Consider the following 24,762-nt stretch of genomic DNA (forward strand, 5'->3'; position numbering starts at 1 on the left):
GAGGGAGGAAAGCGGGGAAGGGGCGGGGATGGAGGGGGGGGGGTCCCTGCCCGGTGCTTTGTCCCGTGCCACCGGCGGAGCCCCGGTGAGCCCCCACCGGGAGCTGGGGGTTCTCGTTTCACCCCTAAATCCCCCCCAAAAAAGAGCCGGATTTTTGGGGCAGAAACCCCCAAAAAACCCCGGATTTTTTGGGGGGAGAAACCCCCAAAATAACGAGGATAAAACTCCCTCCTTGCGGTGCCACCCTCACCCGGGTGGGTGGGGGGATCACGGTGCCACCCCCGCGCCAGCTCGGGCCGGGATTTGGGGCGGATTTGTACATTTATTTATTATAAAATACATAATTCTCCTACATCCGCCTGCCTGATGGGCTTCTCCTCCATGGGGAGGGTCCCCCGCGTGTCCCCCGAGTGTCCCCAAAGCCTGTCCCCGTTCGGTAGCGCCATCCCGGCCTCCGCTGTTTGCTTTGGGCCGGGCTGGCAGCTCCCGGTGCCAGCTCCTGGTGCCAGCTCCCGGTGCCAGCTCCCGGTGCCAGCGGGACGTGGCAGCCCAGGGCGTGGCGGGATCAAACCTCACCCAAACCCCCCCCGGACACCCCAAAACCACCCCTGAACCCCCCCCAAAGGACTGGGCGGCTCCGTCCCGCCGCCACCTGCGTGTCCCCAAAGACGAGGTTTCATTTTTTGGGTGTCCCCAAAGCCGAAGTTTCATTTTTTGGGTGTCCCCAAAGCTGAAGTTTCATTTTTTGGGTGTCCCCAAAGCCGAAGTTTCATTTTTTGGGTGTCCCCAAAGCCGAAGTTTCATTTTTTGGGTGTCCCCAAAGCCGAAGTTTCATTTTTTGGGTGTCCCCTCCCGTCCCCGCCGCCTCCCCCCGCAGTCCCGGATGCCGTAATGGAACCGGCGGCGTTTTTGGGGCCAAACCCGGGACAACATTTCCCTTCTCCAAGCCGCCCTGGCCCCGGATCCGCATTTTTCCAGCCGTTTTTCCATCATTTTTTTGATTTTGCGCTGGATGCGGGATCAAAGAGGGTGCGGGGGGTGCGGGGGAGGACCAAAACCGCCGCCAAATCCCGGCCCCGTCCCGCCGGGACGCGATCCCACCGCGGGCGGGGAGCGGCGGGAGACAGGGAGGAGACACCTGGAATGCCGAAATTCCATGGAGAGGTGTCATTCCAACCCCTCCTTCCCGAAATCTGCGTGCTGCCTCTGCCTGGCTGATCCCTGGCCGGGATTCTCCCGCTCCCGAGTGTTGTTTTTCCCTGTCCCTGGGTGTTATTTTTCCTTGGATTCTCCCTGTCCCTGAGTGTTGTTTTTCCCTGCCCTGGGCGTTATTTTTTCCTTGGATTCTCCCGGTCCCTGGGTGTTGTTTTTCCCTGGATTCTCCCGGTCCCTGGGTGTTGTTTTCCCTGCCCTGGGCCTTATTTTTTCCTTGGATTCTCCCTGTCCTGTGTGTTGTTTTCCCTGGATTCTCCCTGTCCCGAGTGTTGTTTTCCCTGTCCTGGACGGTGTTTTTCCCTGGATTCTCCCTGGTTTTTCCCCTGATTTCTCCTTATCCTGGATTCTCCCTGTTCTGGGTGTTGTTTTTCCCTGGATTCTCCCTGTTCTGGGTGTTGTTTTCCCTGGATTCTCCCTGTCCTGGGTGTTGTTTTTCCCTGGATTCTCCCTGTCCTGGGTGTTGTTTTCCCTGGATTCTCCCTGTCCTGGGTGTTGTTTTCCCTGGATTCTCCCTGTCCTGGGTGTTGTTTTCCCTGGATTCTCCCTGTCCTGGGTGTTATTTTTCCCTGGATTCTCCCTGTCCTGGGTGTTATTTTTCCCTGGATTCTCCCTGTCCTGGGTGTTGTTTTCCCTGGATTCTCCCTGTCCTGGGTATTATTTTTCCCTGGATTCTCCCTGTTCTGGGTGTTGTTTTCCCTGGATTCTCCGTATCCTGGGTGCTGTTTTTCCCTGGATTCTCCCCATCCTGGCTTTTCCCCGGATCCCGATTTTCCCCGGGGGTCAGGAATTGTCCCCAGCGAGCTCCAAGTCCCCTCTCTGGGAAAAACTCGGGACGCTCCCGCTGGCAGCGGCCGGGATCCGGGATCCTGTGGGAATGCCGGGATCCAGTGGGAATGTTGGGATCTGGGATCCAGTGGGAATGCTGGGATCCGGGATCCAGTGGGAATGCTGGGATCCTGTGGAAATGCTGGGATCTGGGATCCTGTGGGAATGCCGGGATCCTGTGGGAATGTTGGGATCTGGGATCCTGTGGGAATGGGGGATCCAGTGGGAATGTAGGGATCCTGTGGGAATGCCGGGATCCAGTGGGAATGAGGGATCCTGTGGGAATGAGGGATCCTGTGGGAATGCTGGGATCCAGTGGGAATGTTGGGATCCGGGATCCTGTGGGAATGCCGGGATCCTGTGGGAATGAGGGATCCCGTGGGAATGCCGGGATCCTGTGGGAATGCTGGGATCCCATGGGAATGAGGGATCCTGTGGGAATGCCGGGATCCCATGGGAATGTGGGAACGCGGGGATCCAGTGGGAATGCAGGAATGCCGGGATCCGGGAATGCGGGAATTCCATGTGGGAATGTGGGAATTCCATATGGGAATGCAGGAATGCGGGGATCCAGTGGGGATCCGGGAATGCGGGAATTCCATGTGGGAATGTGGGAATGCCGGGATCCGGGATCCAGTGGGAATGCGGGAATTCCATGTGGGAATTCCGGCGGGCGGGATCGTTCCCCTCCAGCCGCTCGGCTCGGGGCAGGAGGAAGCGGCTCCGGCCGCGATTCCTGGAGCCGGGAAGGAAAATGGGGGGAAAAGGCAAAAAAAGTGGGAAAAATGGGAGAAAAAAGTGGGAAATGGGAGAAAAAAATGGGGAAAATGGGGAAAAAAGGGGAAAATGGGAGAAAAAAGGGGAAAATGGGATTAAAAAAGGAAAAAATGGGAGAAAAAAGGGGAAAAATGGGAGAAAAAGGGGGAAAAGTGGAAGAAAAAAGTGGGAAATGGGAAAAAAAAATTGGGAAAATGGGGAAAAAATGGGAAAAATGGGGGAAAAAAGGGGAAAAATGGGAGAAAAAAAGGGAAAAAATGGGAGAAAAAAGGGAAAAATGGGAGAAAAAAGGGAAAAATGGGAGAAAAAAGTGGGAAAAATAGGGAAAAAAAATAAAAGAGGGTCAGGAAGAGGTGACTCCCAATCCCAGGGAACGCCGATCTGTGGGATGGGGGATCCAGAGGGGAATTTTTGAGGGTTTTGGGTCCAAAATCCTCAATTTCCCCCTCATTTTTAACCCCGGGAATGCGAAAAAAACCGGGAATTTGGGATGGGGACGGAGCGAGGATCCCCTAAAATCTCCCGGCCGTGGATTTTTGGGATGATCCAGGCGTGGATTCCCAGCCTGGAGGGTCCGGGAGGCAGAAGCGGGGTTGGGAATATCCCGGGATAAAAAGAGAGAGAGAGAGAGAGAGGGGAAAAAACGGGATGAGAAAAACTCAGCTGCTCCTTTTCCCCCCCATTCCAGGCCCCATTCCAAGCGGGAATAGCAGAGCAGGGAAGGGAACGGGAGCCCGGTAATTTGGGATGGCCGGATCCCAAAAATAAAAACCTAAAAAAAGATGGGAAAAGGATGCGCCAGCACCTCGGGATTTTTTTTGTTGTTGTTGTTGTTGTTGGTTTTTTTTTTTTTGGGATATTCCTCCCTCCCACAACATCCCAAAAAATCCCGCAGGGAAGGGGGAGAATTTGGGAATTTTTTGGGGGGGGGATTTTTGGGGATATTCCAGCCCTTCCCCCCGGGAATTTGGAGCTGGAAAGGACTTTGGGAAGGAGCTTTTGTTGGGTTTTTTAAAAATTCCTTTGAAAGGCTGGAAAATGTAATGACAGGGTGGGAGAGAAAGGGATAAAAGGAAGCAGCTGGAAAAGCCCGAAATAGAGAAAAAACCAGGAAAAAACCCAAAAGGAGCAAAAAAAAACCGAGGAGGGAAAAAAAAGGGTGGGAGGGAACGGGGGGAAGGGAAAAGAAATTTGGGATTTTTTGGGATCCCCTTTGCAGCCCCCAAAATTGATCCCGAGGGATTCAGAGGGACTCCCCCCAAATCGCGGCATTCCCGGGATTCCAGAGCGGAGAATTCCCGGGAATGCTGAGCTGGAACATTCCCGGGGATCCCAAAGGAGAGAATTCCCGGGAATGCTGAGCTGGAACATTCCCGGGAATCCAGAGTGGAGAATTCCCGGGAATGCTGAGCTGGAACATTCCCGGGGATCCCAAAGGAGAGAATTCCCGGGAATGCTGAGCTGGAACATTCCCGGGATTCCAGAGCGGAGAATTCCCGGGAATGCTGAGCTGGAACATTCCTGGGAATCCCAAAGGAGAGAATTCCCGGGAATGCTGAGCTGGAACATTCCTGGGGATCCCAAAGGGGAGAATTCCCGGGAATGCTGAGCTGGAACATTCCCGGGATTCCAGAGTGGAGAATTCCCGGGAATGCTGAGCTGGAACATTCCCGGGGATCCCAAAGGAGAGAATTCCCGGGAATGCTGAGCTGGAACATTCCCGGGGATCCCAAAGGAGAGAATTCCCGGGAATGCTGAGCTGGAACATTCCCGGGAATCCCAAAGGGGAGAATTCCTGGGAATGCTGAGCTGGAACATTCCCGGGGATCCCAAAGGGGAGAATTCCCGGGAATCCTGAGCTGGAACATTCCTGGGGATCCCAAAGGGGAGAATTCCTGGGAATGCTGAGCTGGAACATTCCCGGGATTCCAGAGTGGAGAATTCCTGGGAATGCTGAGCTGGAACATTCCTGGGAATCCCAAAGGAGAGAATTCCCGGGAATGCTGAGCTGGAACATTCCCGGGAATCCCAAAACATTCCCAGGGACCCAAACTCGAGCATTCCCAGGAATCCTGAGCATCCCTGGAGACCCCAAAACGGAGAATTCCAGGGGATCCAGAGAATCCCAGGAGATCCCAGATCAGGGAATTCCAGGGAATCCTGAACCGGAGCATCCCAGGGGATCCCAAATCAGGGAATTCCTGGAAATCCCGAGCTGGAATCTGGGGGGGCCCCAAACCGGAGCATTCCCAGGTATCCAAAACATTCCCGGGAATCCCAAACAGGAACATCCCTGGAGCATTCCCGGCCCCCGGGGGCATTCCCAGGAGTGGGAAATTCCAGCCGGGATCCAGCTGTGGAATTCCAGCCGGGATCCAGCTGTGGAATTCCAGCCGGGATCCAGCTGTGGAATTCCAGCCGGGATCCAGCTGTGGAATTCCAGCCGGGATCCAGCTGTGGAATTCCAGCCGGGATCCAGATTGGAATTCCAGCCGGGATCCAGATTGGAATTCCAGCCGGGATCCAGCTGTGGAATTCCAGCCGGGATCCAGATTGGAATTCCAGCCAGGATCCAGCTGTGGAATTCCAGCCGGGATCCAGCTGTGGAATTCCAGCCAGGATCCAGCTGTGGAATTCCAGCTGGGATCCAGCTGTGGAATTCCAGCCGGGATCCAGCTGTGGAATTCCAGCCGGGATCCAGCTGTGGAATTCCAGCCAGGATCCAGCTGTGGAATTCCAGCCGGGATCCAGATTGGAATTCCAGCCGGGATCCAGCTGTGGAATTCCAGCCGGGATCCAGCTGTGGAATTCCAGCCGGGATCCAGATTGGAATTCCAGCCGGGATCCAGCTGTGGAATTCCAGCCAGGATCCAGCTGTGGAATTCCAGCCAGGATCCAGCTGTGGAATTCCAGCCAGGATCCAGCTGTGGAATTCCAGCCAGGATCCAGCTGTGGAATTCCAGCCAGGATCCAGATTGGAATTCCAGCCGGGATCCAGCTGTGGAATTCCAGCCGGGATCCCAAAAATCCGAGCCTTTCTTCCCAAAGCCTTTCCCTTGGGAAAGGGATCTCCAAGAACCGGGAATTTTTTGGGACCCCAATCCCAAAAATCCGACCCGGCCCAGGGGTTTGGGGGGGAATCTTTCCCTTAGGAAAACCGGGAATTTTCTGGGAACAGCTCGAGGGAGCTGCGAGATCACAAATTTTTATTTTCTTTATATTTTATATATTTTATTTTATATATTTTATATATTTTATATATTTAATTTTCTTTTTAATTTATATATTTTATTTGTTTTTATATATTTTATATATTTTATATATTTTATATATTTTTATTTTATTTGTATTTTAGATATTTTATTTGGTTTTATATATTTTATGTATTTTATATATTTTATATATTTTACAAATTTAATTTTATATATTTTATATATTTTATTTTATATATTTTATATATTTTATATATTTTATATATTTAATTTTCTTTTTAATTTATATTTTTTATATATTTTATATATTTTATATTTTTTATATATTTCATGTATTTAATTTTATATATTTTATATATTTTTATTTTCTTTGTATTTTATATATTTTATTAGCTTTTATATATTTTATATATTTTATATATTTTATATATTTTATATATTTAATTTTATATATTTTTATTTTCTTTGTATTTTATATATTTTCTTTGTTTTTATATATTTTATATATTTTATATATTTTATATATTTTATTTTATATATTTTTATTTTCTTTGTATTTTTATTTTCTTTGTATTTTATATATTTTCTTTGTTTTTATATATTTTATATATTTTATATATTTTATATATTTTATATATTTTATATATTTTATATATTTTATATATTTAATATATTTTATATATTTTATATATTTTATATATTTTATATATTTAATTTTATCTATTTTACATATTTTTATTTTCTTTTCCCGATCCAGAATTCCTCTCTTTCCCAACACATTCCCAGTTATTTTTTTTTCCCCGAGACATTTTATTATTTTTTAACATAATTTTTCATTTTTCATCATTCACATCCCAAAACTTCTGGAAAAAACATCCCGGGGATTTTTTTTTGTTTGTTTTTTTCACTTTTTCCAGCTATTTTTGAACCTTTTTTTTTTTGGCTTCTTTTCCCCCTCTGGGACCACAGCCCATAAATAATAATAACAACATTTAAAAATCCTTTTCGCTGACACTTCACCGACCCTGCCAGAACCTTTTTCATTCTCCAGATGGCCAAAATCCGCCTCAAAAGGATTTAAAAAAAAATATAAAAGGAATAAAAAAAATCCCTAAAAAAAAATGGAATTATTAAAAAAAAAAAAAATCTGGAAGTTTTGGGAAATATTTGGGGTTTTTTTCTCTCTTTTTTCTCTTTTTTTTTTTTTTTTTTTTCCCCGTAATTTTTGTTTTGTCAAATGAAGGAGGAGGAAAATAAAAAAATCCTAAAAGCGGAGCGGTTATTTTTGGGATGGGCAGGGAGGAAAGTGAAGAGCCCGAGGCTCCCCCCGGACCGGGTTTGGGGTCGTTTTTTTGGGGAGAAAAATCCCAAATCCCCCAAATCCCCCAAATCCCCCAAATCCCCCAAATCCCCCAAATCCCCCCAGACCCCAAATCCCCCAAATCCCCCAAATCCCCCCAGACCCCAAATCCCCCAAATCCCCCAAATCCCCCCAAACCCCAAATCCCCCAAATCCCCCAAATCCCCCAGACCCCAAATCCCCCAAATCCCCCAAATCCCCCAGACCCCAAATCCCCCAAACCCCAAATCCCCCCCAACCCCAAATCCCCCCGACCCCAAATCCCCCAAACCCCAAATCCCCAGATCCCCCAAATCCCCCAAATCCCCCAAATCCCCCAGACCCCAAATCCCTCAGACCCCAAATCCCCCCAATTCCCCCAAACCCCCCAAATCCCCCAGACCCCAAATCCCTCAGACCCCAAATCCCCCAGACCCCAAATCCCCCAAACCCCAAATCCCCAGACCCCATCCCAAACCCCAAATCCCCCAAACCCCAAATCCCCCAAATCCCCCAGATCCCCCAAATCCCCCCAACCCCAAATCCCCCAAACCCCAAATCCCTCAGACCCCAAATCCCCCAGATCCCCCAAATCCCCCAGACAGACCCCAAATCCAACAAACCCCAAATCCTACAAACCCCAAATCCAAAACCCCAAACCCCCCAAATCCCCCAAACCCCAAATCCCTCAGACCCCAAATCCCCCAAACCCCAAATCCCTCAGACCCCAAATCCCCCAGACCCCAAATCCCCCAGACCCCAAATCCCCCAGACCCCAAATCCCCCAGACCCCAAATCCCCCAGCAGGGCCCAGCTGCGGCTCCAGCGCTCCACAGGGGACAGGCTCGCGGTGTCCCCTGCTGTCCCCAAGCTCCTCCTCCTCGGGATGCTCCTCCTGTGACCCAGAGCACCCCGGGGTCCCCTGTCCCCTCTGTGGGGTGACCAGGGACTGTCCCCATCCGTCCCGGGGGTGACAGTGACCTCAGGGTGACCAGGGACTGTCCCCACCCGGCCCGGGGGTGACAGTGACCTCAGGGTGACCAGGGACTGTCCCCATCCGGCCCGGGGGTGACCTCAGGGTGACCAGGGACTGTCCCCACCCGGCCCGGGGGTGACCTCAGGGTGACCAGGGACTGTCCCCATCCGGCCCGGGGGTGGCAGTGACCTCAGGGTGACCAGGGACTGTCCCCACTGGGCCTGGGGGTGGCAGTGACCTCAGGGTGACCAGGGACTGTCCCCACTGGGCCTGGGGGTGGCAGTGACCTCAGGGTGACCAGGGACTGTCCCCACCCCGGCCGGGGGTGACAGTGACCTCAGGGTGACCAGGGACTGTCCCCACCCCGCCCGGGGATGACAGTGACCTCAGGGTGCTCTGTCCCCTGCCCAGCCTTGTCCCAGGGTCCCCAACTCCGTGGGGACATCCCAGAGTGACCATTCCCTTCCGGCCACCATGGGGAGGGAGAGGACAGGGACAGGGACAGGGACAGGGATGGGGACAAGGACAGGGACAAGGACAGGGACAAGGACAGGGACAGGAACACGACAACGCTGAGCCACAGATAATTCCACAATTCCTCATTATTTTTTTAACCGATTCCCAATAAAAGCTGCCCAAATTCCAGCTTTTCCTCGTCTCGGGGGACGCTCCGCGCTGGGGACAGCCGGAAACCTCAACGCCCCCGCGGTCCCCAAGGCGTGCGACATCCCTGTCCCCTGTCCAGCACAAACAAAACTATTCTGGGCCGTGACCTGCGACAAACCTCAGCCCACACGCGACAATTACGGCGTGGCCATCACCGCCACCGGCCACATCCCGGCACGGCCACCTCCGGAGCGGCTCCGGCTGTCCCCGCGTGTCCCCGCGTGTCCCCTCCGGCATGGACCCCGCGGTGCCCAGGGCCACCCTGAAGGTGCTGGCGCTGTGCGCGGCGCTGCTGCTGCTGGTGGCGGCGGTGACAGTGGCGGTGGCGGTGTCGCTGGGGCGCTCCGAGGCGCTGGGGAAGCTGCGGGGGTGCCGGGAGCGAGCGGCCAACGAGAGCCGGGAGCTCGGGGACCGCCTGGAGGAGCTGGAGCGGCAGCGGGAGAGGCTGGAGAGGGACGGGGACGCGCTGCGCCGGGAGCTGGCGCGGGCACGGGGTGACAGCAGGAGGGACAGTGACAGCCTGGTGTCCTGCCGGGAGCGGGCGGTAGGTGGCCGGAGAGAGGGGGGGTGGGAAATGGGATGGAAAATGGGATGGGGACACCTCTTGTCCCCTCACCACTGTCCCCTGTCCCTGTAGCTGGCCGGAGGGGTGGGGACAGAGCTGTCCCTGGTCAGTTCGGGATGGAAAATGGGATGGGGACACCCCTTGTCCCCTCACCAGCGTCCTTTGTCACCCTAGTGGCTGGAGAATGGGGACAAGGAGGTGCTTGGTCACTTTGGGATGGAAAATGGGATGGGGACACCCCTTGTCCCCTCACCTCCATCCCTTGTCCCCGTAGGTGGCCGGAGGAGTGGTGGTGGTCACCTCGGGATGGAAAATGGGGTGGGGACGCCTCTTGTCCCCTCACCAGTGTCCCCTGTCCCCGTAGGTGGCCGGAGGGGTGGGGACAGAGCGGTCCTTGGTCACTTCGGGATGGAAAATGGGGTGGGGACGCCTCTTGTCCCCTCGCCTCCATCCCTTGTCCCTGTAGGTGGCCGGAGAATGGGGACAGGGCGGTCCTTGGTCACTTCGGGATGGAAAATGGGGTGGGGACACCTCTTGTCCCTTCACTGTCCCCTGTCCCTCCCTCCCTGTCCGGCAGCCAAGGTCAGGGGGCCGCTCCATCCCTGTGGGAATTCCCACCGGGAAACGGGCACGGCCAGCTGGGGGGCACGGCCGCCACATCCCTGCAGGGGACACCCCAAAAATGATCCCTGGATGCTCCCGAGGTGGCACATCCCTGCAGGGGACACCCCAAAAACGATCCCTGGATCCTCCCGGGGTGGCACATCCCTGCAGGGGACACCCCAAAAACGATCCCTGGATCCTCCCGGGGTGGCACAGCCTGCAGGGGACACCCCAAAAACGATCCCTGGATCCTCCCGGGGTGGCACATCCCTGCAGGGGACACCCCAAAAACGTTCCCTGGATGGTCCCGGGGTGGCACAGCCTGCAGGGGACACCCCAAAAACGTTCCCTGGATGGTCCCGGGGTGGCACAGCCTGCAGGGGACACCCCAAAAACGATCCCTGGATGCTCCCGGCTCCGCCCCGCCCGCCCCACTCCCGGCGGGAGCGGCTATTCCCGGATATTCCCGGCTGTTCCCGGTTATTCCAGGTTATTCCCAGCTATTCCCGGCCATTCCCGGCCGTTCCCGGCCGTTCCCGGTTATTCCCATCCCGGTAATTCCCCCATCCCGCGCTGCAGCTCCCGGGTTTGTCCTTCCCGGGTATTTTTAGCTGCGGTTCCAGCCGGGAAAGCGCCCGGAGGAAGAGCCGGGTCCCGCCGCCCCTCTTGGGCTCATCCGGCTGAACAATGGCCCGGAGAGGTTGGAAAATGTTCCCGTTTCCCGGGCAGGGCCGGGCAGGCTCTTGGAGAGCTCCTGTCCCCTCGCTGCCACCGCCGGTGTCACCCGCGGGGTCACCCCGGCCTGCTGGGACAGGTCACGTCTCCCCCAGAGCCAGATTCCCTGCGGGGATTTCGGGATTGTCCCCAAATCTGTGTCCCCAACCCCGTGAGGAACGTGAGGGGAGGGGACAGGCACCCAAAGCCACCCCAGGAGCGTGGGGACAGCTTGGGGACAGCGTGGGGTGACCTGGGGCTCTCCTGTGCTCCCCATGGTGGAGCCACCCCTTCAGGCATTTCGGGATTGTCCCCAAATCCATGAAATCCGTGTCCCCACCCCTCCAAGGAACGTGAGAGGGACAAAGCCACCAGGACCCAAAGCCACCACGAGCGTGGGGACAGCGTGGGGTGACCTGGGGCTCTCCTGTGCTCCCCACACTCAGGACGAGCCGGGGGTTCCAGGATTGTCCCCAAGTCCCCAAATCCGTCCCCACCCTTGTGAGGAAGATGAGAAGGGGACCCAAGGCCACCAAGGCCAGCTTGGGGACACGGGGTGACAATGCGCCAGAGGAGCAGGAGGGCTCTGAGGAGTCGGGGGCTGGGTGTTCGCTGTCCCCACGTGTCCCCTGTCGCCAGGCCAGCCTGGAGGCCAATGTCACCGCGCTGGGGACCGAGCTGGTGGCGCTGCGGCGCGAGCGGGCCGAGCTGGCGGGTGACAAAGTGGCGCTGCAAGGTGAGCTCTGTCCCCGCGAGCCGGGACAGCCGGCGGGGCGCGGGGTGCGCCGGCCCCGGGGTGACGCCGCTGTCGCCGCTGTCCCCAGAGGAGGTGGCGCGGGGCGCGGAGCGGGCGCGGAGGCTGCAGGAGGAGCTGGAGCAGCAGCGGGAGCTGCGGGAGCGCCGGGAGCGCTGCGAGGCGCGACACCGGGAGCTCCAGGACACCCTGTAAGGTCCTTGTGGCTTGGGGACACCCCCTGTCCCTCGGGGACACCCCCTGTCCCTTGGGGACACCCCCTGACCCTTGGGGACAACCCCCTGTCCTTTGGGGACAACCCCCTGTCCCTTTGGAACATTCCCCTTGTCCCTCGGGGACACCCCCTGTCCCTCGGGGACACCCCCTGTCCCTTGGGGACACCCCCTGTCCCTTGGGGACATCCCCCTGAACCTCAGGGACATCCCCCCAGTCCCTCTGGAACTCCCCTCTGTCCCTTGGGGACATCCCCCTGTCCCTTAGGGACAACCCCCTGACCCTTGGGGACATCCCCCTGTCCCTTGGGGACATCCCCCCTGTAAGGTCCTTGTCACCCTCCGCAGGGTCGGCCACCCCCCCCCTTGTGACACCCTACCCTGTCCCCCCCTCCCCTTGGGGACCCCTCACGTGTCCCTGTCCCGTCCCCTCCTCCCCTTGGGGACCCCCCGAGGGACAGGGCCACCCCCCCCACGTGTCCCCGCTGTCCCCACAGCCGGGACTGCGCGGCCGAGGTGGAGGCGCTGCGGCGGCGGGGGAGGGACAGAGGCAGCGGGCGCAGGTGTCCCCCGGCCCGGTACTCGGTGGGGGGACCCGGGGAGGGGGGACAGACCGGGGAGGGGGGACAGGAGGAGGGGGACAGTCCTGAGAGGGGTGACAGGAGGAGGGGGACAGCCCTGAGAAGGGGGGACAGCCCCGGGAGGGGGGACAGATGGAGGGGGACAGCCCCGGGAGGGGGGACAGATGGAGGGGGACAGCCCCGGGAAGGGGGACAGATCGAGGAGGGGCGACATCGCGGGAAATGGGGACATCCCGGGGGGGTGGCACAATCCACGGACCGGGAAATCCCGCAAGGGGCGACATCCTGGCGAGAGGGGACATCCGGAGGAGAGGTGGCACAGCCCAGGGAGTGGGGACATCCCGGGAAGGGGGGACACCCTGAGGAGGGGACATCCCGGGAAGGGGGGACACCCTGAGGAGGGGACAGAGCAAGGAACGGCGGTGTCACTGCCGTCGTCACCCGTGTCCCCAGGGCAGCAGGACCCCGCGCGGGGCTCACTCCGTGTCCCCCCCTTGCAGGAAGGGCTGAGGCCCCGCAGCCCCCGGCCCCGAGCGCCGCATTCCCGGTGCCGCGGGGTCCGGGAGCAGCGGCGGCTCCGGTCCCACAGCGGTTCCGGTCCCACAGCGGCTCCGGTCCCACAGCGGCTCCGATCCCACAGCGGCTCCGGTCCCACAGCGGCTCCGGTCCCACAGCGGCTCCGATCCCACAGCGGTTCCGATCCCGCAGCGGCTCCGGTCCCACAGCGGTTCCGATCCCGCAGCCTGCGGAGCGCTGGGGGTGGGACACGGGTCCTGATCCCTCCGTGATCCCTGATCCCACTGTGATTCCTGGCCCCATCCCGCGTCCCGATCCCATCCTGTGCCCTGACCCCACAGTGGCTCCCGATCCTACTGCACGTCCCGATCCCACCATGTCCCGATCCCGTGTCCCCATCCCGATCCCGATCCCGATCCCGATCCCGATCCCGATCCCGATCCCGTGTCCCCATCCCGATCCCGATCCCGATCCCGATCCCGATCCCGATCCCGTGTCCCCATCCCGATCCCGATCCCGATCCCCATCCCGATCCCGATCCCGATCCCGATCCCGATCCCGATCCCGATCCCGTGTCCCCATCCCGATCCCGATCCCGATCCCCTGCGGTGCCATCCCGTGTCCCACCCCCGCCGTGTCCCCGTCCCATCCCGCAGTCGGGACAGCGGGGTCCCGTTCCCGGTTTTGGGGCAGTTTCAGCTCATCCCGGACAGTTTTCCTTGGAATCCGCCCCGGGAGTCACCTCCACACCCACAGCGCTCCAGACACCGGGAACACCGGCAATTTTGGGAAGATCGGGAATTAAAGCTGCGCTGCTCGCAGGGACATCTCCCTGTGCCACCATCCCGCTGTCCCCAGACCCCAACTGTCCCCTCCCCACACCCCAATGTCCCCAAAATCTCCAGGGATTTCTCCCAGCCCGGATCCCAACGGCTCTGACCCCAAAACACCCCGGGGGGGGCGGGATTTGGGGTCACAGAGCCACCCCCCCTGTCGTGGTGTCACCCCCCCCGTGTCGTGGTGTCACCCCCGGTGTCGTGGTGTCACCCTCCCGTGTCGTGGCGTCACCCCCGGTGTCGTGGTGCCACCCCCGGTGTCGTGGTGCCACCCCCGGTGTCGTGGTGTCACCCTCCTGTCGTGGCGTCACCCCCGGTGTCGTGGTGCCACTCCCGGTGTCGTGGTGTCACCCCCGGTGTCGTGGTGCCACCCCCGGTGTCGTGGTGCCACCCCCGGTGTGTCCCCGCACGGGGACATCGCTGCCGCGGTGGCTCCGGGATGAATTTGGCGCCGTGTCCCCATCCCGATCCCGGTCCCCTCGGGCTTGGGGACACCTTGGGGACATGGAGGGGACTCGGGCGTTTGGGGTGGGATGGCAGAAGTACGGGGGGGGGGGAGGGGACACTCCCCTTTTGTCCCTCAGTGTCGCCTCAGACCGGGGGTCTGGGGGTGTCCACGCCCTGACCACGGCCACTGTCACCTTGTCCCCATCCCGTGGGAATGTCGCGACCCCCCAACGCTGCAGGATGTCCGGGGATGTCCGGGGGTGTCTGGAGGTGTCCGGGGGTGTCTGGGGGTGTCCGGGGGTGTCCGGGGGTGTCCGGGGATGTCCGGGGGTGTCCGGGGATGTCCGGGGTTGTCCGGGGATGTCCGGGGGTGTCTGGGGATGTCTGGGGGTGTCCGGGAGTGTCCGGGGTTGTCCGGGGATGTCCGGGGGTGTCCGGGGATGTCCGGGGATGTCCGGGGATGTCCGGGGGTGTCCGGGGGTGTCCGGGGATGTCCGGGGGTGTCCGGGGTTGTCCGGGGATGTCCGGGGTTGTCCGGGGATGTCTGGGGGTGTCTGGGGGTGTCCGGGGATGTCCGGGGGTGTCCGGGGTTGTCCGGGGATGTCTGGGGGTGTCTGGGGGTGTCTGGGGGTGTCTGGGGTGTCCGGGGGTGTCCGGCGATGTCCGGGGATGTCCGGGGGTGTCCGGGGTTGTCCGGGGATGTCCGGGGTGTCCGGGGTTGTCCGGGGGTGTCTGGGGGTGTCTGGGGGTGTCCGGGGGGTGTCCGGCGATGTCCGGGGATGTCCGGGGGTGTCCGGGGTTGTCCGGGGGTGTCTGGGGGTGTCTGGGGGTGTCCGAAGGTGTCTGGGGGGTGTCCGGGGATGTCCGGGGGGTGTCCGGGCCGGGGGGTGTCCGGGGGTGTCTGGGGGTGTCCGGGGGTGTCCGGGGATGTCCGGGGGTGCCCGGGGGTGTCCGGGGGTGTCTGGGGGTGTCTGGGGGTGTCCGGGGTTGTCCGGGGGTGTCTGGGGGTGTCTGGGGGTGTCCGAAGGTGTCTGGGGGGTGTCCGGGGATGTCCGGGGGGTGTCCGGGCCGGGGGTGTCCGGGGATGTCCGGGGGCTGCCGGGGGTGTCCGGGGGGGCTCGGCTGGCGGCGGTGACCCCTGGCCGGTGGCTGTTTCCTGCCCTGGCTGCCCCGCGTCCCCCGGGGACCGGGAAGTGTCTGCGATGGCCGCGCCGGTGTCGCTGCCGGAGCCATTCTCAGCTACCGCCGCTTCCTTTTCCTGAGCTGCAAATAACAGTGAGTCACCCGCGGCCCCCCCGAGGTGACACTGCCACCCCCCCGAGGTGACACTGCCATCCGTGCCATCCCCCGGAGGGGACACTGCCACCCCTGAGCCCCCCGAGGGGACACTGCCACCCCCCCAGGGGACACTGCCACCCCTGAGCCCCCCGAGGGGACACTGCCATCCCCCCGAGGTGAGACTGCCACCCCCCCAGGGGACACTGCCACCCCTGAGCCCCCCCGGCCGTGTCCCCACGTGTCACCGCTGTCGCCCCATCCCGGATCCCATCCCAGGGTTCCCCCGCAGCCTCCCGGGATCCCCACAGACCCCCCCCATTCCCAAATTAACCCCCCCAATTAACGCCCGGCCGTAATTACCCATCCCCACACCGTGGGAACGCTGCTCCCAGTTCGGGAATTCCGTTCCCAGTTTGGGAATTCCGTTCCCAGTTCGGGAGCTCCATTCCCAGTTCAGGAGCTCCATTCCCAGTTTGGGAATTCCGTTCCCAGTTCGGGAGCTCCATTCCCAGTTTGGGAATTCCGTTCCCAGTTCGGGAGCTCCATTCCCAGTTCGGGAGCTCCATTCCCAGTTTGGGAATTCCGTTCCCAGTTCGGGAGCTCCATTCCCAGTTCAGGAGCTCCATTCCCAGTTCCCCTCCCCATCCCAAACCCCCGAGTAGGGCGGGGGGGCCGCTCTGGGCCTCCTGAGATTATTTGGGGTTTGGGATTTGGGATTTGGAATTTGAGATTATTTGGGGTTTGGGATTTGGGATTTGGGGTTTGGGATTTGGGATTTGGGGTTTGGGGTTTGGGATTTGGGGTTTGGGATTTGGGGTTTGGGATTTGGGATTTAGGATTTGGGGTTTGGGGTTTGGGATTTGGGGTTTGGGATTTGGGGTTTGGGATTTGGGGTTTGGGATTTAGGATTTGGGGTTTGGGATTTAGGATTTGGGGTTTGGGGTTTGGGATTTGGGGTTTGGGGGATTTGGGGTTTGGGGTTTGGGATTTGGGGTTTGGGGTTTGGGATTTGGGGTTTGGGATTTGGGGTTTGGGGTTTGGGGTTTGGGATTTGGGATTTAGGATTTGGGGTTTGGGATTTGGGGTTTGGGGTTTGGGATTTGGGGTTTGGGATTTAGGATTTGGGGTTTGGGGTTTGGGATTTGGGGTTTGGGATTTGGGGTTTGGGGTTTGGGATTTGGGATTTAGGATTTGGGGTTTGGGGTTTGGGGTTTGGGATTTGGGGTTTGGGGTTTGGGATTTGGGATTTGGGGTTTGGGATCCCTCCCTCTGGAAGCGCCCCCGCGAGACCCCGCTCTGTCCCCCCCGTCCCCTCCCGCCCGGCCCGGGGGTCCCGGGGGTCCCGGGGGGCTCGGGGGGCTCGGGCCGGACGCGCCGCTGCCCTTTGCACAGGATGCGGCCGCAGGAAAATCCAACTTTCCTGGAAACCCGCTTCAAAGCGGATCCAAGGATGCTGGGAAGGGCAGGAGCAGCTCCCGGTCCCGCCGCCCGCTGTCCCCACCCCGCATTCCCGCCGGGATCATCCCTGGAATTCCCGTGCCGGAATTCCAGGGATGGAAGGATTGGAATCCCGTTTTTCCAGCCCCCTCTCCACTCCTGGAGTAACAACCCCAGCGCCCTGATAACCCGGCGGGATGGAATTCCCTGGAATTCCCGGGCCGACGGTGGGAATTTTGGAGCTAAAGATCATTCCAGGCAATTCCAGGGACGCGCCGGGCACCGAAGTGAGATGGAAGGAACGGAATTCCATTCTTTTTTTCTCCACTCCAGGAACAACCCCAGATATCCCCGATCCCCTGGATAACCTGGATGATCCCTGGAATTCCCACGCCAGGGCTGGGAATTCCGGAGCGGGACGCAATCCCAGACAATTCCAGGGACGCGCTGGGCACCCACAGGGGGCACGGGGAACAAAATCCCAGGATTTTCCTCCCCATCTCCGGGAACAACAAGCTCCAGGAACAGAAGCTGCGCCCTGATAACCCGGCGGGATCGAATTCCCACGAATTTGGGGTGGGAGACAATTCCCGAAGTGGGATGGAGAAAAGGAATCCCAGATTTTTTCCCTCTCTCCGCTCCGGGAATAAAAAGTCCAGCGCCAGCAAAGGCTGCGCCCTGATAACCTGAGGGATCGAATTCCCGGCAGTGGGAATCTGGGGCGGGAGAGAATTCCAGAAATGGGATGGAGAAATGGAATCCCATTTTTTTTCCCCCCCATCTCCAGGAACAACAACCCCAACTCCAGCAGAAGCTGCGCCCTGATAACCCGGAGGGATCGAATTCCCACGAATTTGGGGTGGGAGAGAATTCCCAAAATGGGATAGAGAAATAGAATCCCAGATTTTTTTTCCCCCTCTCTCCGCTCCAGGAATAAAAAGTCCAGCCCCAGCAGAGGCTGCGCCCTGATAACCTGAGGGATCGAATTCCCACGAATTTGGGGTGGGAGACAATTCCCGAAGCGGGATGGAGAAAAGGAATCCCATTTTTCTCCCCCCATCTCCAGGAACAACAACCCCAACTCCAGCAGAAGCTGCGCCCTGATAACCCGGCGGGTCCCCGGGAGCATCCGGCACGGCAGGAAGGAGCCGACGGGAGGAAATATTAAATCCAGGGATATAAACATCGGGAGCAGCTCCGCCCCAACGCGGCCCCCCTGAAAAGCGGGGTCCGGGCGGGGTGGGGCCGCCAGAGCCCGGGCGAGGATGGAGAAGAGCAGCTTCGCCATGGCCAAATTCGGTTTGGAGCCCAAGGAGGCGATGCCCAAGCGCGACTGCGGTTTTTACCTGAAATACATTTTCCTTTTCACCTCGCTGATCCAATTCCTGATCATCCTGGGGCTCGTGCTCTTCATGGTGTACGGGAACGCTCAGGCGGGCACCGACACCCACCTGAGGCTGCTGGAGGAGCAGGTGCAGAGCCACTACCGCAGGATTGTCACCCTGGGTGCCACCAACGCCAACCTCAGCCGCGCCCTCAACGCCACCCTCAAGGACAAGGAGAAGCTGCAGGGGCTGGCGCTGAAGGTGCAGAGGGAGCTGGAGAAGTGTAACAGCAGCCAGGCTTCCAGCAGCCTCCCGCAGGTGAATCCCGGGATTTTGGGGAGGGATGGGAATTCCCAGCTCCGAGGTGGAGGCGGTGGAGCCTGCGAGTCCCCGCGGTGCCCGGAGAGGGGGGTTTGGGCAAGGCGGGTTGGGATTTTGGGGTTTTCTTCTTCATCCTCTTCCTGCTGTTCCTCTGGAGCTCTCGCCGGGGGATGCCCGGGGATCCTTTTGGGGTGTTCTGATCCCTTCCTCCTCCTCCTCCTCCTTCTCCCTCTCCTCCTCATCCTCCCCAGAGCCCGGATCTCTCCCGGCGCTCACCAGGAGATGCCAGGGGGGTCCTTTTGGGGTGTTCTGATCCCTTCCTCCTCCTCCTCGTTCTCCTCCTCCTCCTCCTCCTCCTCCTCCTCCTCCTCCTCCTCCCCGGGCTCTCTGTCCCCTGTGGGGACCGGGATGATGCCCGGGGGTGTTTTTGGGGTGTTCTGATCCCTTCCTCATCCTCCTCCTCCTCCTCTCTTCCCCGTGGAGCCCTCGCAGAGCCCACGAGGGATGCCGGGGATCCTTTTGGGGTGTTCTGATCCCTTCCTCCTCCTCTTTTTCCTTTCTCCCTCTCCTCCTCATCCTCCCCAGCCCCTGGAGCTTTCCCAGAGCTCCTGAAGTGGTGCCGGGGGGTCCTTTTGGGGTGTTCTGATCCCTCTTCTCCTCCTTTTCCTCCACTTCCTTTTCCCTTTTCCCTTCTCCCTCTCCTCCTCATCCTCCCCAGAGCCCGGAGCTCTCCCGGCGCGCACCAGGAGATGCCAGGGGGGTCCTTTTGGGGTGTTCTGATCCCTTCCTCCTCCTCATCCTCATCCTCCGGGCTCTCCCTGGGACCGGACGATGCCCGGGGGTGTTTTTGGGGTGTCCTGACCCTCCTCCTCCTCCTCCTCCTCCTCCTCTTCCTCCCGTCCCCCTGGAGTCCTCGCAGAGCCCACGAGGGATGGCGGGGATCCTTTCGGGATTCTCTGATCCCTCTCGTCCTCTTCCTCCTCTTCCTCCTTCTCCCTCTCCTCCTCATCCTCCCAGAGCCCGGAGCTCTCCCGGCGCGCACCGGGGGGGTCCTTTTGGGGTGTTCTGATCCCTTCCTTCCTCCTCCTCCTCCTTTTCCCTCTCCTCCTCATCCTCCCCACCCTCTGGAAGTTCCCAGCGCTCCTGAGGTGGTGCCGGGGGGTCCTTTTGGGATGTTCTGACTCCCTTCCTTCCTCCTCTTCCTCCTCCTCATCCTCCGGGCTCTCTCTGGGACCAGAGGATGCCCGGGGGTGTTTTTGGGATGTCCTGACCCCCCTCCTCCTCCTCCTCCTCCTCCTCCTCCTCCTCCTCCTCCTCCTCCTCCTCCTCCTGCTCCCCGGGCTCTCTGTCCCCTGTGGGGAGCGGGATGATGCCCGGGGGTGTTTTTGGGGTGTTCTGACCCCTCTTCCTCCTCCTCCTCTTCCTCCCGCCCAGCTGCAGCAGCTCGTGTACCAGCAGGTGAGGTTGGCCGAGTGCCAGATGACCGCCACCCTCATCAACACCTCCTGCAGCGGTGAGAGAAACCCCCAGCCCCAAAAACCCCTGGGGACCCCTCCCCACCCTCCTGGGAACCCTCAGAACCCCCTGAGAGCCCCCAGAACCCCCTCAGGGTCCCCAAAACCTCCTCCCCACCTTCCTGGGAACCTCCAGAACCCCCTGAGGATCCCCAGAATCCCCTGAGGGCCCCCAGAACCCCCTCCCCACCTTCCTGAGAACCCCCAGAACCCCCTGAAGACCCTCGGAATCCTCTCCCCATCCTCCTGGGAACCCCCAGAATCCCCTGAAGACCCCCACAACCCCCTCCCCACCTTCCTGGGAACCTCCAGAATCCCCTGAAGACCCTCGGAATCCCCTCCCCACCATCCTGGGAACCCCCAGAATCCCCTGAGGACCCCCAGGACCCCCTTCCCACCCCTTGAAAGCCTCCAACTCTCCCTTCCCACCCTTCTGGGCACCCCCAGGACCCCCTGAAGACCCCCAGGACCCCCTGGGGACCCCCAGGCCCCCCTTGCCCCCCCTTCAAACCCTCCAACCCCCCCTCCCCACCCTTCTGGGCACCCCCAGGACCCCCTGAGGACACCCAGGACCCCCTCCCCACCCCCCTGGGAACCCCCAGAATCCCCTGAGGACCCCCAGAACCCCCTTCCCACCCCCCTGACAACTCCATACCACTCAGAGCCATCACCCCAAACCATTCACAGAACCCAAAACCCCTCCCCACGCCCCCCAAACCCCCCCCAGAACCCCTACCCCATCCCCCCAAAAAAAAACTCCCGCTGCGCTTCCCCCCAAGCCGAGAAGCTGCAGCTGCGGCAGCAGCTGGAACGGACCGGCTCATCCCAGAAAAGCCTGGAGGAAAGCGGCCGGCAGAGCCAGGCCGGGCTGGCCAAAGCCACCCAGGAGAGGGACAGGTGCCAGCAGGAGCTGCAGAGCTCCAGGGCCGAGGGGGATCTCAGCAGGATGGAGCTGCAGCTGCAGAGACACGAGTGCCGCGCCCTCCAGAGCGACATGAACAACAAATTCCCCCGGATCTCGGAGCTGGTGAAGCAGCTCCAGTGTGGGGAAGCGGAGAGCGAGCTGAAGCAGCTCCGGGAGCGAGCCTTGGCGCTCCTGAGGGAGCACCAGGAGAGGGATTCCCAGTACATCTGGAAAAGCCGCTGCGAGCTGAACGTGCAGCAGTGCCAGCTCAACTGCTCCCGGGAAAAGCAGGAGCTCGAGAACAGGATCCAGGCGCTGGAAAAGCGGGAGAAGGATGGGCTGGAGGAGAGGAAGAGGCTGGAGCAGGAGAAGGAGAAGGTGGGGAAGGAGCTGGAGGAGAAGAGGAAGGAGGCGGCGGCGCAGGCGGAGTCGCTGAGGGAGCAGCTCGGGGTCTGCATGGGAACCAAGGTGGGGACAGGGAGTGTGGGGTGTGGGGTGTGGGGTGTGGGGTGTGGGGTATGGGATATGGGATGTGGGATGTGGGATATGGGATGTGGGATATGGGATATGGGGTGTGGGATATGGGGTATGGGATATGGGGTGTGGGATATGGGATGTGGGATGTGGGATATGGGATATGGGATATGGGATATGGGATGTGGGGTATGGGATGTGGGATATGGGATATGGGATATGGGATATGGGATATGGGATATGGGATGTGGGATGTGGGGTATGGGATGTGGGATATGGGATGTGGGATGTGGGATATGGGATATGGGATATGGGATATGGGGTATGGGATATGGGGTATGGGATATGGGATGTGGGGTGTGGGATATGGGATATGGGATATGGGATGTGGGATGTGGGATATGGGATATGGGATATGGGATGTGGGATGTGGGGTGTGGGATATGGGATATGGGATGTGGGATATGGGATGTGGGGTATGGGATATGGGATATGGGATGTGGGATATGGGATATGGGATATGGGATATGGGATATGGGATATGGGATATGGGATATGGGATATGGGATGTGGGATATGGGATATGGGATATGGGATGTGGGATATGGGATATGGGATATGGGATGTGGGATGTGGGGTATGGGATGTGGGATATGGGATGTGGGATGTGGGATATGGGATATGGGATATGGGATATGGGGTATGGGATATGGGGTATGGGATATGGGATATGGGATATGGGGTATGGGATATGGGATATGGGATATGGGATATGGGATGTGGGATATGGGATATGGGATATGGGATATGGGATGTGGGATATGGGATATGGGATATGGGATATGGGGTGTGAGGTGTGAGGTATTTGGGATTGGGGACATGGGCACGGGACATTTTTTCCTTCTTGACACCTGGGTTTTGTTTGTATGGGAAATTTCCCTCAGCCCAGTGCCACCCCTAAGCCCTGACCAGTGCCCGCACTGCCCAGTGCCACTCCTGCCCAGTGCCACTCCTGCCCAGTGTCCCCACTGACCAGTGTCACCCCTGACCCCTGCCCGATGTCACCCCTGCCCAGTGTCCCCCCTGACCCCTGCCCGGTGTCCCCCCTGACCCCTGCCCGGTGTCCCCACTGCCCGGTGTCCCCGCTGCCCGGTGTCCCCCCTGACCCCTGCCCAGTGTCCCCCCTGACCCCTGCCCAGTGTCCCCACTGACCGGTGTCCCCGCTGCCCGGTGTCCCCCCTGACCCCTGCCCGGTGTCCCCGCTGTCCCCCCAGATGCCCCACCTGGAGCTGCCGGGCTCGCGGGGGCCGGGCAGCGCCGCCCGCTCCGGCTCCTTCTCTGGCCCCGGCTCCTACATGGAATTCCTGCGGAACCCGGCCACGCTGGGCACCATGGGTGAGTCCTGCTGGCACTGGGACACTCGGGGGGGTCACCGTGTCATCCCATCCCAATTCCATCCCATCCCATAGATCCCATCCCATCCCAAGGTTTCCATCCCAATCCCATGAATTCTATCCCAATCCCAATCCTATCCCAATCTCATGGATCCCAATTTCATCCCAATTCCATCCCACCCCACCGCAATTCCATCCCAACTTCATGGGTCCCATTCCCATCCCATGGATCCTATCCCAATCCCATGAATCCCGTGGATCCAATCCCACCCAACCCCATGGATCCCATCCCAATTCCATCCCATCTCATCCCAGTTCCATCCCAATCCCATTTCCATCCCAATCCCACAGATCCCATCCCAATCCCACGGATCCCACAGATCCCATGGATCCCATCCCAATCCCATGGATCCAATCCCATGAATCTCACAGATCCCATCCCAACCCCACGGGTCCCATCCCAATCCTGTGGATCCAATCCCAATCCCACGGATTCAATCCCAACCCCATGGATCCCACGGATCCCATGGATCCCATCCCAACCCCATGGATCCCACAGTTCCCATGGATCCAATCCCAATTCCATGGATCCAATCCCAATCCCATGGATCCCATCCCAACCCCACGGATCCCACGGATCCCATCCCAACCCCACGGATCCCATGGATCCCATGGATCCAATCCCAATCCCATGAATCCCATGGATCCCATCCCAACCCCACGGATCCCACGGATCCCATCCCCGTTCCCCCAGGGAAGAAGAACCTGGAGGAGCTCCAGCAGATGCTGCAGGTGATGGAGCAGCTCATGGCCACCCTCAAGAGCCCCAGGTGAGGGGACACAGGTGACACCGGGCCACCCTCCCCGGGACCCGCCCCCCGCCTGATCCCGTTTTTCCCGCAGCGGATAACATCCAGGAAAACCCCCGGGAAAAGCAGGAGCCGCCCAGGAAGTGCTTCCCGCAGCACGGATGGCAGAGCCGCGCCCAGGGCCACCCTCCCGCTGTCCCCGTGTCCCCAAAGCCACCCCGCGTGTCCCCTCGGGTGTATCCCCGCCTTCCGGCTGGAGCGGGACAACAGCCGGCCCCGAATTTCGGGACAACTCGCCAGAATGTGTGCGTGGAAATCCATGGGAAAATCGGGATGTGGAGCGGGAATTCCCTCCCGAGGGGCTGGAAACGCCCGAGGAGGAGGAGGAGGGACAGGGATGTCCTTGTCCCCAAAGGATGAGGGACCGCGCTGTCCTTGTCCCCCCTGGCCCCGAATTTCGGGACAACTCGCCGCTCGTGTGCACGGAAATCCATGGAAAAATCGGGATGGGGAGCGGGAATTCCATCCCGAGGGGCTGGAAACGCCCGAGGAGGAGGAGGAGGGACAGGGATGTCCTTGTCCCCAGAGGAAGAGGGACCGCGCTGTCCTTGTCCCCCCGACCCCCCCGGAGCGGGACAGGGATTTATTCCCGGGATTTATTCCCGGGATTTATTCCCGGGATTTATTCCCAGGATTTATTCCCAGGATTTATTCCCGGGATTTATTCCCGGGATTTATTCCCAGGATTTATTCCCGGGATTTATTCCCGGGATTTATTCCCAGGATTTATTCCCAGGATTTATTCCCGGGATTTATTCCCAGGATTTATTCCCGGGATTTAGTCCCAGGATTTATTCCCGGGATTTATTCCCGGGATTTATTCCCAGGGTTTATTCCCGGGATTTATTCCTGGGATTTATTCCCAGGGTTTATTCCCGGGATTTATTCCCGGGATTTATTCCCAGGATTTATTCCCAGGATTTATTCCCAGGATTTATTCCCAGGATTTATTCCCGGGATTTAGTCCCGGGATTTATTCCCGGGATTTATTCCCGGGATTTATTCCCG

General features: G+C 59.0%; 2 protein-coding genes across 2 annotated transcripts; both read left to right on the forward strand.

Moving 5' to 3' along the window:
- Window positions 1–9,245: 9,245 nt before the first annotated feature.
- On the forward strand, window positions 9,246–18,173 carry CCDC194 (coiled-coil domain containing 194). Its single transcript, XM_088067599.1, has 5 exons — window positions 9,246–9,554; window positions 11,532–11,628; window positions 11,717–11,837; window positions 12,356–12,436; window positions 18,020–18,173. Exons 1-5 carry the CDS (start codon window positions 9,246–9,248, stop codon window positions 18,171–18,173), a joined length of 762 nt encoding a protein of 253 aa, XP_087923725.1.
- A 7-nt stretch (window positions 18,174–18,180) lies between these two features.
- Window positions 18,181–23,996, forward strand: PLVAP (plasmalemma vesicle associated protein). The gene is made up of 6 exons (XM_014262452.2): window positions 18,181–18,596; window positions 20,034–20,112; window positions 20,893–21,485; window positions 22,766–22,886; window positions 23,640–23,715; window positions 23,789–23,996. The coding sequence occupies exons 1-6, from the start codon at window positions 18,219–18,221 to the stop codon at window positions 23,793–23,795; spliced, it is 1,254 nt and encodes a 417-aa protein (XP_014117927.2). The 5' UTR covers window positions 18,181–18,218; the 3' UTR covers window positions 23,796–23,996.
- Window positions 23,997–24,762: the final 766 nt, after the last annotated feature.

This window comes from Pseudopodoces humilis, chromosome 28, assembly GCF_049639895.1.
Source record: "Pseudopodoces humilis isolate 2021_Gansu_Grassland_sample_001 chromosome 28, ASM4963989v1, whole genome shotgun sequence".
In the NCBI taxonomy this organism is placed as follows: Eukaryota; Metazoa; Chordata; class Aves; order Passeriformes; family Paridae; genus Pseudopodoces; species Pseudopodoces humilis.

What these genes read in the sequence shown, in the direction of transcription:
- CCDC194 (XM_088067599.1), top strand. Translation starts at nt 9,246, where the DNA reads ATGGACCCCGCGGTGCCCAGGGCCACCCTGAAGGTGCTGGCGCTGTGC. An exon ending in CGGGAGCTCCAGGACACCCT is followed by an intron (nt 11,838 to 12,355) that starts GTAAGGTCCTTG and finishes CTGTCCCCACAG; the next exon opens with CCGGGACTGCGCGGCCGAGG. An exon ending in CGCAGGTGTCCCCCGGCCCG is followed by an intron (nt 12,437 to 18,019) that starts GTACTCGGTGGG and finishes CCCCATCTCCAG; the next exon opens with GAACAACAACCCCAACTCCA.
- PLVAP (XM_014262452.2), top strand. Translation starts at nt 18,219, where the DNA reads ATGGAGAAGAGCAGCTTCGCCATGGCCAAATTCGGTTTGGAGCCCAAG. An exon ending in CTTCCAGCAGCCTCCCGCAG is followed by an intron (nt 18,597 to 20,033) that starts GTGAATCCCGGG and finishes CCTCCCGCCCAG; the next exon opens with CTGCAGCAGCTCGTGTACCA. An exon ending in CATCAACACCTCCTGCAGCG is followed by an intron (nt 20,113 to 20,892) that starts GTGAGAGAAACC and finishes CTTCCCCCCAAG; the next exon opens with CCGAGAAGCTGCAGCTGCGG.